Source organism: Monopterus albus, unplaced genomic scaffold (genome assembly GCF_001952655.1).
Source record: "Monopterus albus unplaced genomic scaffold, M_albus_1.0 scaffold88.1, whole genome shotgun sequence".
NCBI classification, from domain to species: Eukaryota; Metazoa; Chordata; class Actinopteri; order Synbranchiformes; family Synbranchidae; genus Monopterus; species Monopterus albus.
Window position 1 is genome coordinate 1,606,405 of NW_018127968.1, and position 11,010 is coordinate 1,617,414.

The window sequence follows — 11,010 nt, forward strand, 5'->3', positions numbered from 1 at the left end:
GGATCCCAGCCAATTCAGGACAAAATGTTGGATTTACAGCTCAGCCAGGCACAGGATTACGGCACCATGTGTTGGTCCGGGACAATGGACTGGTACTCTGAGAGTTTAACCGGCGCACAGCATTGCGGCACCAAATTGTTGGATACCCAGTTCTTTTCACCGTTAACTCTGAGAAACGAGGCAGTCCAAGTAACTTCAAAATAGTGCTGATTTATTCAGTGAACACAGGTCAAAATTAACATTACACGCTCAGGTATCTTGCACCTCCAACATGCACGCAGGCAGCTAAAAGATGAAAGACCCTGAACCACAACAGGCCTATACATACGTCATAATAATAATATTAAACATCCTGTCTTTTAACAGTCATCAACTTTCTATCTAGTTCTCCTTGACCATAAGCAGCCTGCAGCAACTCATGAGAATGACTAAGCATTTAACAGCCTGAGCTAGACATCCTGTCTACTCTAAGCATTTCTAATACATCAAGTATCTAACCAATATCTATCTGACTAAAAATACCTAACAGTCCTCACTCCAAAGGTTATACAGTTTCATTTGTCCTCACAATGATAGCTATACAAACACACACACACTAAGGAACCACCCTGTATGACCTGATAGAGGTCCTGTTACCTGCAATGTCTCACCCTCTGGCTGTGTTGCCCTTCATGTGACTCACAGCTGGCACACAGACAGGTAGACAGACAGGTCTGGCACAAAACAGGAATGCTGATCGATTTCCTGCAGGGGTTTGCAGCACCTCAGTGGCAGCCTGGGAAAAGAAAACCTGGGGAAAACCATTTCACCAAGGCAAAATGTGGAGAAAGTATGTGCATGAGTGAGTGAGCATATGTGTGTACAGACACATTTAGCTACTCTCTGGGTGGGAAGCGATTTCTCCTAGTTTTCCTGCCAGAGGGGAACACTATCACTGTACTGCATAAGTCTGAAAAATCTAAATGCTTCCTGCTTGCCTTAAGTCTAGCAATTTGAGTTTCTGTGTTAGAGTCAAGACTTTTTGAGTACGCTTACATCCAAGATAGCTGTCATACCTCTGCTCCCTCTCACACATACAGGCATTAACATATCTTTGTCACCTTTTGCCAGTCACTCTAAATGCAAATGGAGGTGATCACTGGAGACAGGCCTGGCTGGTGGAGAGGTGAGGCTGTCACTTAAGGGGAGTGCTCTCAGAAACTCTGAAATTACAAATTACACACCTTGAGGATGCCAGTGTTGGTTTGAGAATACCAGAGAGACAGAGGGACAGAAAGATGGCAAAGAAAAGGTGGGGGAATGATGAAAAGACAGCAACAGTGTCAGCATTATCTCTTAACATGTCTGTTAACAATAAAGACAAGATTACATTGTAAGATAACTGTACCTGGAGTGTTCCTCCTACATAAACTCATAATGAGCACATTGTGAGTGCAGATCATTATATGTATTGTATTAGAACAACGTGATTCTCAGGATGAATCCTCCAAGAGGCACTAGTAAAATCCTTATTGCTTTTACAGACGTGTTTGTTATGCATGAGTACACAAATGTGTATTGTATCCTATCACACTATCAGAGCTGAATTGTAAAGCTGCAGGCAGATGCAAAAAGACACTTTAAATCAGTTTTAAAACAAAGGCATTTATTGCGAAAAATGCACTTGACATGAAAAAACAATCAAATCAACCACGGGTCATCAATACAAGACAATGCATAATGATCACATGGTAGAGCGCTGGACATGGCCAGGACAGAGCATGACTTCAGTGGTGCAAAAGGCCAATAAATATTCTGCACAATATAGAATTATATATATATTTTCAGGTTTTTTTTCAGTTTCTCACACTGTACCACTGTACTCAAACAACCCGGCTCAGAGTCCTGATGAGGCATGAGTGTCCGTGTCACACCAAACATTTTCATAAAGCTCCTTTTATATGTAAAGAGCTACATAACAGAGGCCCTGTCACTTCCCACATGCACGCGCGCACACACACACACACACACACACACACAGAAGTATACATAGGAAAAACATGGCTGACATCTAATTCAAGATGGCAGGGTGAGTGCTCAGGCTTCCTGGGAAGTGAGCGGACAGCAATATGATAATCAACTCCAATGAAAAACTGGATGTGCAATGTTGTGTTTCATGTCCAAAGTGATTTTCCACCACTGTTAATGGCTTTTTTTCATTTTTTCAAGCCATAAGGAAGAAAAAAAAACATTTTTCAAGCTGTCACCATGAAAACTCTGTCGTACATATACAATCAGGAAGCTGAAGCATAAGACAAGTTTCCATCATGTAAATAAAACTGAAAATATTTCTGAAACCATCTGTTCAAGTTATTCGATATAAAGTGACCACTGTGGAGTGGTTGTATTCCTGATGTTCTGACTCTTGTAAACTCCTCTCCTCCTCTTCACAGCGTCAACCCCATGAAAAAGAAACTGCTGCAGAGACCCGGTGATCTCCGACACAAATGAGGACTTGTGCTTAAGTTAGACTCAGTAGAAATTAGAGTCCTCCATTCAGCGAGCGTACAAAGACATAAAGAAAACCTCTCTCTGAGGTTTTGTACAGAGCTGTTCTGGGAACTGCTGGTTTTTGTCATCGAGTCAAGTCAACCAACTAGTTGGCTCATTGTACCAACAAAGTAGATGAAGGATGTGCGAAAGAAGAAGACAAACTAGTTAGATGCCGGTGTGTATTCGTGTGTGTGTGTGTGTTGGCATTTGTAGGCACTAGAGTTTGACTATGAGTGACTATGTTTGGATTGAAGCTTCTACTAATATTCTTAGTTTTCACCCTTTTCATAACTAATAGAACGGCGCTTTTTCTTGGGTGAACTACTAAAACACCACACTTACAAAACAAAGTAAATTTATAGAAAAATGGGCCAATTTAAAATTAAATATGTAAGAAATTAAACCATTTGACAATTCTAAATTAAAAAATGTCAGTCTAGCTCTAGTCTGTGTGAGCTGTGACCTGCAGAATTTTTTTTTTTAATCTTAGTGTGGTTTTGGTTTCATCTGCCGCTCCAGATATGCAAGATTACCCATAGTGCACTGCCAGCTGCCAGATAATGACTGTAGACCATGTTCCTCTCTAGAATGACTGTGTGTGTTCTCGCTTGCTAAAGTTGATCTACCCTCCACATTTTTGTTCATTTTCCTTCACAGTTTAATGAATTTAGGCCAATTTACCCCCATCACCCCAAACCACACACACACAAACACACACACTCAAACAGTGGGAAAACAATTTGCTTGTGCTTTTGTCTCCTCGATGGCAACACCATAACAGGTCATCCCCATTTTTAGTCACAGTCCTCTTTCTGCCAATTTTAACTTTAAAGTATTGTGCTGATAATAACTGTATGGACAAAAGTATCAGACTTAGAATCTACACGAGGGGAGAGGCTGATAGAAAACCTGTGGCATAAAACTGCATTTTTCATTCTGATGTATCATCTGTGCTGTCACTTCTGTCTTGTGTTTGTTTACTGCAATTCTGTGGAGAGCTTTGTGGAAGGTCTCTAATCTTTGTGTTTATTCTGCAGTCACATTATATGGAAATACAACACGACTAAAGCTGACAGATGCTCTAGAGGTTGGCTGACTCTGGGCAGTTTGTCACTGATGAAATGCAAAACACAAGACGAAAACAAAAAAACAAAGAAACTAGAATCTGTGCCATCTTCAGTTTGTGTTATATTTTCTATCTTTAAACAGTTGTATTTGTTTTCTTTTCCATATGGACCATAAATCCACTCAGCCACTGAGTGAGCCTCACCTGTGTGCACATGGCCGGTGGCAGCATGTGCTTTGCTCTGGCTCAGGTGAGGAAAGTCACTCCTGCCCTACTACTGTGTTCTGATACACGGTTAGTATCAAAATCCTGCTGATCTTTCACTCTGCGACACCCACATATACACAAAACACACACACACAGTGAGCGAGTCAGGCTCCGGGTTTCACTGTGCTTCTATTTTCAAAACAGGTAGCTGGTTGTGGCTGGATGTAAACTAGACAAGCCTGAATCCACACTCAGGACGCATAGAAACTCACAAAGCGGACTGACTATACATTCACTGAAGCGGTACAAAAATACTTGTTAAAAGTCGACAAGATCTGAAGAAAAGTTGTTGTCAAAGTTGGCAGCTGTACGATGAAAAACCTGTGCCCCTGCTCTCTGACTCACAGGCGTTTCCCCTTCAGCTGTACCTTCTTCCATAACGTTTGGTTTCACAATTTCATTGCAGTCAGACAAATAACTCTTGACAGTAGCTCAAGAAAAGGCTGAGTGAGAGGAATACTGTTGCTGATGTCTGGGACAAACAATGCCATCAGTTCTTTTGGTTTGTGTTGTGAAATTTTTACATTCCAATCTAAAATGACTGGATAAAAGTTTCAACATAACTGTGTCCTATCAAGAAGGTTTGTACCTGCTTAAACAAAACAGTTTGCTCTTAAATTACAGTGATGTGACAAGAGGCAATAGAATCCTTTTAGTGAAATAAATAACACTGGCATGTGTAAAATACTGAGTAGGCTGTGTCAGATGTTACAAAGTGCATTCTCTTTCCCACAGAGAAGCACTACAAATACAAATCAGTTCCTTTAAGAGTTTTGGTGCAACCATCTGTTTCTGTCTACATTCAGCAAGCCCGTTAATTCTGTTTAACGCAGCTCTCAGAGGTCAAATGTAAAGAAAAAAAGTATACAAATTTATGTAACCTACAGTATGTAAATAGAAAAAATGAATCACTTAATTCAGATTTTACTTTTTGCACCAATTAAAAACAAAAAGACTAATTTGGGGCAATACAAACATCTATTTCAACATTTAAGAACCTAATAATGCTACATGCATTGTTGTTAACACATACTGGGTTGAAAAGAAACAAGGTTCTTGTCACGAACTAGACGCTGAGATGTGCTGGAGTTTTGGCTCACCTGGTGGTAAATTATCACTTTTTAAACAGAGAAAGCACCCAAATTCAAGTTCTGAGGTCTCAGTGGAAAGCAGAGCTAATGCTTTTTGTGCTAGTGTTTGCTGGTGGATGATGCCAGGGAGGAGAGCTGGGAGGCAGGCTTTGTCTTTCTGTGCTCTTTGAGTCTGCGTGCTTTCGGTAGTCAACTGACCCAGTGCTGTCCCCGGGACGAATGAGGGGAAACGCCTCCCCGCTTCCTGTGTGGCTGGGCCGGTCGAAGCTGAGCCTAGATTTGCTGTGTGTGCGTGCGTGTGTGTGAATTAATTGGACCAATATGGGTTTCTGAAGACTATCACCATTAATAATGATTTCTGACCAGTTCAGTTTTTACTGACAGATTATTCTGTGGAAAAACTATAAAATGTATTTTGACCATTATGTAAAACTTAAATGCTCAATCGAAATCCATAAATTACTTTCTTACGGCTCGCAGCTTTTTAAGGCAAGTTGACACAGGTGTTTCTGCAGGTCAGTATCCATTTATAATCCAAAAGTATAATTCTGGGAAACCAGTATTGGTCCAACTGTTGTGTGTGTAGCTTTGTAAACTGGTAGATTGTGTGTGTGTGCGTTTTGTGACTGAGGAACAGGAGTGTGTGTTGTTTAGTCCACTTTCTCCAGTTCAGAAGCTCTCGACAAAGCTCCCGGGAAACAGGCCCGTCTGTCCCGTCCTCTGCAGGGTGCCTTTGTACCAACCGTCCTCCCTCTTCTTGTGGACGAACACCACGTCTCCTTCCCGCAGCTCGATCTCTGCCTCGCTCTGGGGGGGGTAGGGCACAACCACACGATACCTGCCACACAGAATGATAGTAACAGCATACATAATGCTGTGAGTGGCTGATTAGTGCATGCATCAGTGGAGAGTGTTTTGTTTTTCTTTTACAATAATCAGCATAAAGACGGTTTCATCGGATGCTTTTCCTTCCTGTGTGTTGGGGGGGGGGGGCTGCGGGTCTGTGGTCGTTCGGATGTCTTGGAGATAAAAGGATGAGGATCAATTGGTGATTGACAGAAGTATAAATGCTGTCCCTGATCAGCCCTAAGGGACTGCAGCTGACATACTGATTGTACTGTAATGAAAGATTTTAAATTAAAGACCAACAGTAAGGACATGGTTGATGGCCAATCAGCTTCCAAGTGAAAAGTGTCACCTTGATTAAACCCTGGTGTTACTTTCCCACATAGTGGAATCACTGCAGTAATGACATTGCTTATAAGGTGCCTCTGGTGGTAGTTTTGTTATCTGTGAGTTTAGTAACTCCCCCAAGGGCACCCTTTCTTTTCTCACACTCATTCTGATGACAAATCCTCATGGCCCTAAATTGCAGCACTTTGTCAGAAATCAAATCATTTCTGGCAGCTATCATTTTCTACGTACTAAATGATTGGCTCCGGACCCCTACCCTGTTCAGGGACTAAGCGGTGGAAAATGGATGGATGGATGGATGACTTGATGCAATAAAACTCTTAAATTACTGTGTCCGATTTGCGTGTGTGCCCACCGTTCTCTGGACAGGGGTTTGGGTTCAGGTCGGAGAACCATGAGAGGGTTGCCAGTGCGTGGTGCCGGGGGCGACTTGGGAAAGTTGGTGTCCAGGGAACCGGATTTCCTGTGCAGAGGCTCCAGCCCCATCGCTCCTGCCATCTCACTCTCAATCGGACAGGAGCCCGCTCGCCCCTGGGATGCCATTGGACAGGAACCTGAGCGAGCGTGGTGATGGTGGTATTGAGGATGATGTGTGGGGTCAGTGGCCAATGCACCCTGGCCGGCCGCTGAGGGGTCATGGGTGGGTGGGGATGACGGGGGTGAGCGAGATTTCTTCTTGGCCGCAGCTCCTGACAGGAGCTTTAACAAACCTCCTGCTTTTCTCTCCTTCTGAGAAAGGAGGGATGAAGGGATGGGAAGAAAGGATGAATGCACAGAGGAAAGAACAAGACAGCAAACAAACAGAGCTGGTAAGGGTTGTTGTTTCCCTGAGAACTACAGGAATACATATTTCATAAGACCTGTCTGGACAAAAGTGACAAGATAGTAATGAAGGTGGCCACCTGTGTAAACAATACCTCTACAGTCTATTTTGTGTTTTTCTCGAGAGCACAAATGCATTGTCCTCAGGCTAATAAAAACATTTTAGAAACAAATAAGGCAGACAACAATATGAGCTGTTCTTGAAATTAAGCTTTTTTCCTCCTCAAAGGAACAGTTCAATTTATACTCACTAGTTTTAGATGAGAAAATTGATACCGCCACAATATCTGTATGCTAAGTATGGATCTGAAGCCAGTTTTCCTGGATGTTACATCAAGCAACTTCCAGTAAAACCACAAGTTGGTGGTTTTACATTTCAGTTTGTGTACACATTACTCCATCAATTAACGAATTAGTGAGCTTTAGAGGTAGCGGTAAGGAGAGTTCTGAACTTTGAGCCAGGTTAGCTACAGTATTCCCCCATGTCCAGTCTTTATAGTGTGCACACACATGAGCATTTTGTCTGTCTTGTCATGTAACTCCTAGCAAATGTGCTGTATATTTTTCTAAATGTTGAACTGTTCTTTTAAACGTATCTGTATGAGACATATATACAGAATTTTGTGATTTCCTGTCACATGTTTTTAGCACATTAGGGCAAGTTTCTTTTATTCTCAGATTTAAAACCTGTCTCTCATATGGCTACCATAACACCATGTGCAGCAGTTCTAGGCCTATAACAGACATGACAATTCAAGTAAAGCAGCTGATTTTTCTCTCACACTCTCTCCTGTTCTTTTTGTGGTTCAGACAGAAGGAAAAGGTGGTGATGTGATTAGTGACATGACACAGAGGAACTCGGAAAAGAAACACTGTGAGTGCTGTCTATGTTCAGTCACAGCACTCAGTGTGATTTTAATGAAAGTGTTTCTTAATGGCACCTATAAAAGCAGATTCACACTTTTTCATTTAGGATTCAGTCATGCTCCACTGTGGAGGAGGGGTACAGCGCACTGACCGTCTGGTCAAACTGCACAATGCCAGGAGGACTAAAGAGTTTGCTTTTGCTGCTTGGTGAGATTTTACACACTCAGTCATTACTGTGTGGGAGAAACACTGAGCATGCCTGAGTATAATTGCAGTTCCCTGGGGAGGCACAGAGCCTCCTTAACAGATCTGTCTCCACCTCCACCTCTTTAAAATGTTGATGGATGGTTGTCCTGGAAAGAGTATGGAGATGCAAATATAAAAGTTAAAAAACAAAATGGGAAAACTCAATGGAACTGTGTGTATTCTATTAGTCTTAGATTGAAGACTGTGATTTGATATTGAAAGGAGGATAAGAGAGAGTCAGGAGCGAGAGGAAAAACACGACGGTGAGTAAACAGAAAGCGCTGGAGAGGGTGGAGGAGAGAAAGTAGAACATATAGATACTAGTGACTCTTGACCACATAAGCCTCCTTCAAAAGTCAATGGACTGAATAAGAGACTTAACAAATTAAACTCAGTTTCCAAGAGATATGTTAAAAATAGCTGATTCAAAACTGGAATACTGTAAAATAATGACATCAGACTACACTACAGCAAACATGACTAATATGATTGACTTTTCTATGTAGCAGAATGAAGAACACCTGCAACCTTGGAAAATACAGAATGTTCAGTGTTCCTCATCACACAGGCAGATCAGCACCAAGCAGAGTTGTCATAATTGTTGTTAAACACGCTACGAAGTTGATGATGGAGTGGCTAACGTTTGAGAAGGTCAATGGGACAGAGACCATTATACTAGAATGGCAGCAATTAGATATAAACCAAATGCAAGAACCAAGCTGTCATCAAGCCAACAGCACAGGATGGACATGATGTCAAAGCAGAAAGGGGATGGGCAGGTAAACCTTTTTTTATGCACCATACATTTCTGCTGCAAAATCTGAAACACAGAGATAACAAGGACCCATAATTCAGCTCAGCAAAGGAATGGCTAGGTAAACTTTAAAAGTGCCTCAGTCCTGGGCGGCTGATAATTACTTGTGAAGTTGTCATGGAGTTTAACAGCTTCAGCTGCACCAGTCATAAGACAATCATAAGACCACCATATCTAACCCCTAACATGCAGCCAGACCATTTTGACCATAGTTTATTACTAGACAGACTGGAAAACCTTCACATTTCTGGCACTATCTGTTAAAGGTTTTAATGCCGGCTGGGGATGTGGCCAGAGAAAAGTGGCAACATCTACAGAGTATACAGCCCAGACTAAAATACTTGGACAGCTGCACAGTTTTGTTCCTCAGGCTTTGTGCTTCAGCACATTCAATTTGGAATAAAAGCATGGAGACTAAAGTGCCAAGTCTCAGCTTTAATTTGAGTAGCATTATAGCAACACGGAAAAAGCTGTGTAAGAAGTACGCGCCAAAATGCAGGGGTTCACGAGTATGTGCGTGTCATTTCAGTGTTCCTGTACAAAAGAGCTCACACTTGGCTTAGAGCTAAATGAGAGCCGAGAGTTGTTGGAATGATAAGGCTCAATTTGTTTAAATCTATCAGATATATCTCAATAATAATGACTTATAAACACATTACACTTCTATATATTTTACATTTTAAATGCAAGCCCTGCGATGGATTGGCGACCTGTCCAGGGTGTACCCCGCCTTCGCCCGATTGCCGGCCGGGATTGGCTCTGGCCCCCCCGGTGACCCCGCTCAGGGATTAAGCGGTAGAAAATGAATGAATGAATGAATTTTAAATGCATCTATGTCTTTTCCATCACTTATTTTTCTACCTTGCCACTACCTGGGTCCGCCCAGTGCAGATGGCCTTACTGCTGACTACAGGACAAAGTTTAAAGCAAAAGCTGCCCGCACTTCATGGCTACTGTAAAATGTAGAAATTGTCATTAAACATAAAAATAATCAAAGGAATGATGTGTCAGAGGAAAATCCAGACCTGCCGGATAAGAAGTAGTTTCTTGAAGAAGTCTAATTCCACCTGCTTTGGTTGGTCAGTAACTTCATTTGTACAGTGGAACAGTGTCATATACATTTACAGTACAGGCACACATGGCATGACTGTGGCATTAGAAATGGTTTTATTTTTTTGTCAATTAATCCCTAAATTTTTGCAGTACCACCTGAGCCCACACTGTTACGTAAACTGTGAAATATCAGGTCATGCATGAGAACTTTTAACATTGATCTCAGTGGCTATTTTGATAACCGATAGTAATCGATTAAGTCATTTTTCTGGCAGAAATACCAACCCTTGATTCCAGCAGCAACTATTTGCTGATTTCCTCTTTCTTTTGTGACTGTAGTCCAAAGGGACCTATGTTTAGCAGCTAATTTGAAGCAATAAATCTTGAACAACTCAAAACACTGGCATTTCAAACAGAAATGTTCCACACAACCACTCGGATAATAATTAAATGGTGACAAACTACACTGTTACAAAATACTTCTGAAACAATGCGATGTAACACTGTTGCAAAAAGGGAAACAATAAATATTCATAGTCCTAATGAATACTCCTAGCATAATGCTGGGATGACACAGAAAAAAGTGCTTACAAAGCATTTTGAAAGGCTGTATAAACACTTTGACTCGGCAGACCCACAGTAGTAAAAGTGCCAGTGGTTTAAAAATATGCATTCCTTTAATTACTGTGATTTATTTACCATGTTCTCATCTCTTTTACATATTTGTTAAAAAACTCTCTTATTCATACAACTACCAGTGTTCATGGGTGTGAGACGTCACCGCTGCCTTGTGTGTGAAACACTGAAATACACACACATAAAATGTTCTACTGTTATGGCAACACAGATTCCCTTCCTGTCTGCAAATGAAGCTTGTTGGAATTTTTATTTGGGAGAGCAAGGAGCAGACAGAGCATAAAAAAAGATGAAGGAGAGAAAACTGAGGGATGGGGGGAAAGGAGCAGTGGAGGAGGCACTTGGAGGAAAAGTGAAATGAAAGGAAGAAAGAAAAAATGGAGAAAGAGGATGAAGAGAGGAAGACAGAAGAGAGGAAACAC

At 41.6% G+C, this 11,010-nt stretch overlaps 1 protein-coding gene across 1 annotated transcript in view; it reads right to left on the reverse strand.

Moving 5' to 3' along the window:
• Positions 1-1,686: 1,686 nt before the first annotated feature.
• LOC109964386 (SH3 domain-containing RING finger protein 3) overlaps positions 1,687-11,010 on the reverse strand; it is a 91,127-nt gene continuing 81,803 nt past the window's right edge. Inside the window, exons 9-10 of the mRNA XM_020607671.1 lie at positions 6,506-6,879; positions 1,687-5,794 (exon numbers count right to left, since the gene is read on the reverse strand). Of these exons, the coding sequence (XP_020463327.1) occupies positions 5,626-5,794; positions 6,506-6,879 (543 nt within the window). The 3' untranslated portion in view covers positions 1,687-5,625. The remainder of the gene's footprint in view (positions 5,795-6,505; positions 6,880-11,010) is intronic.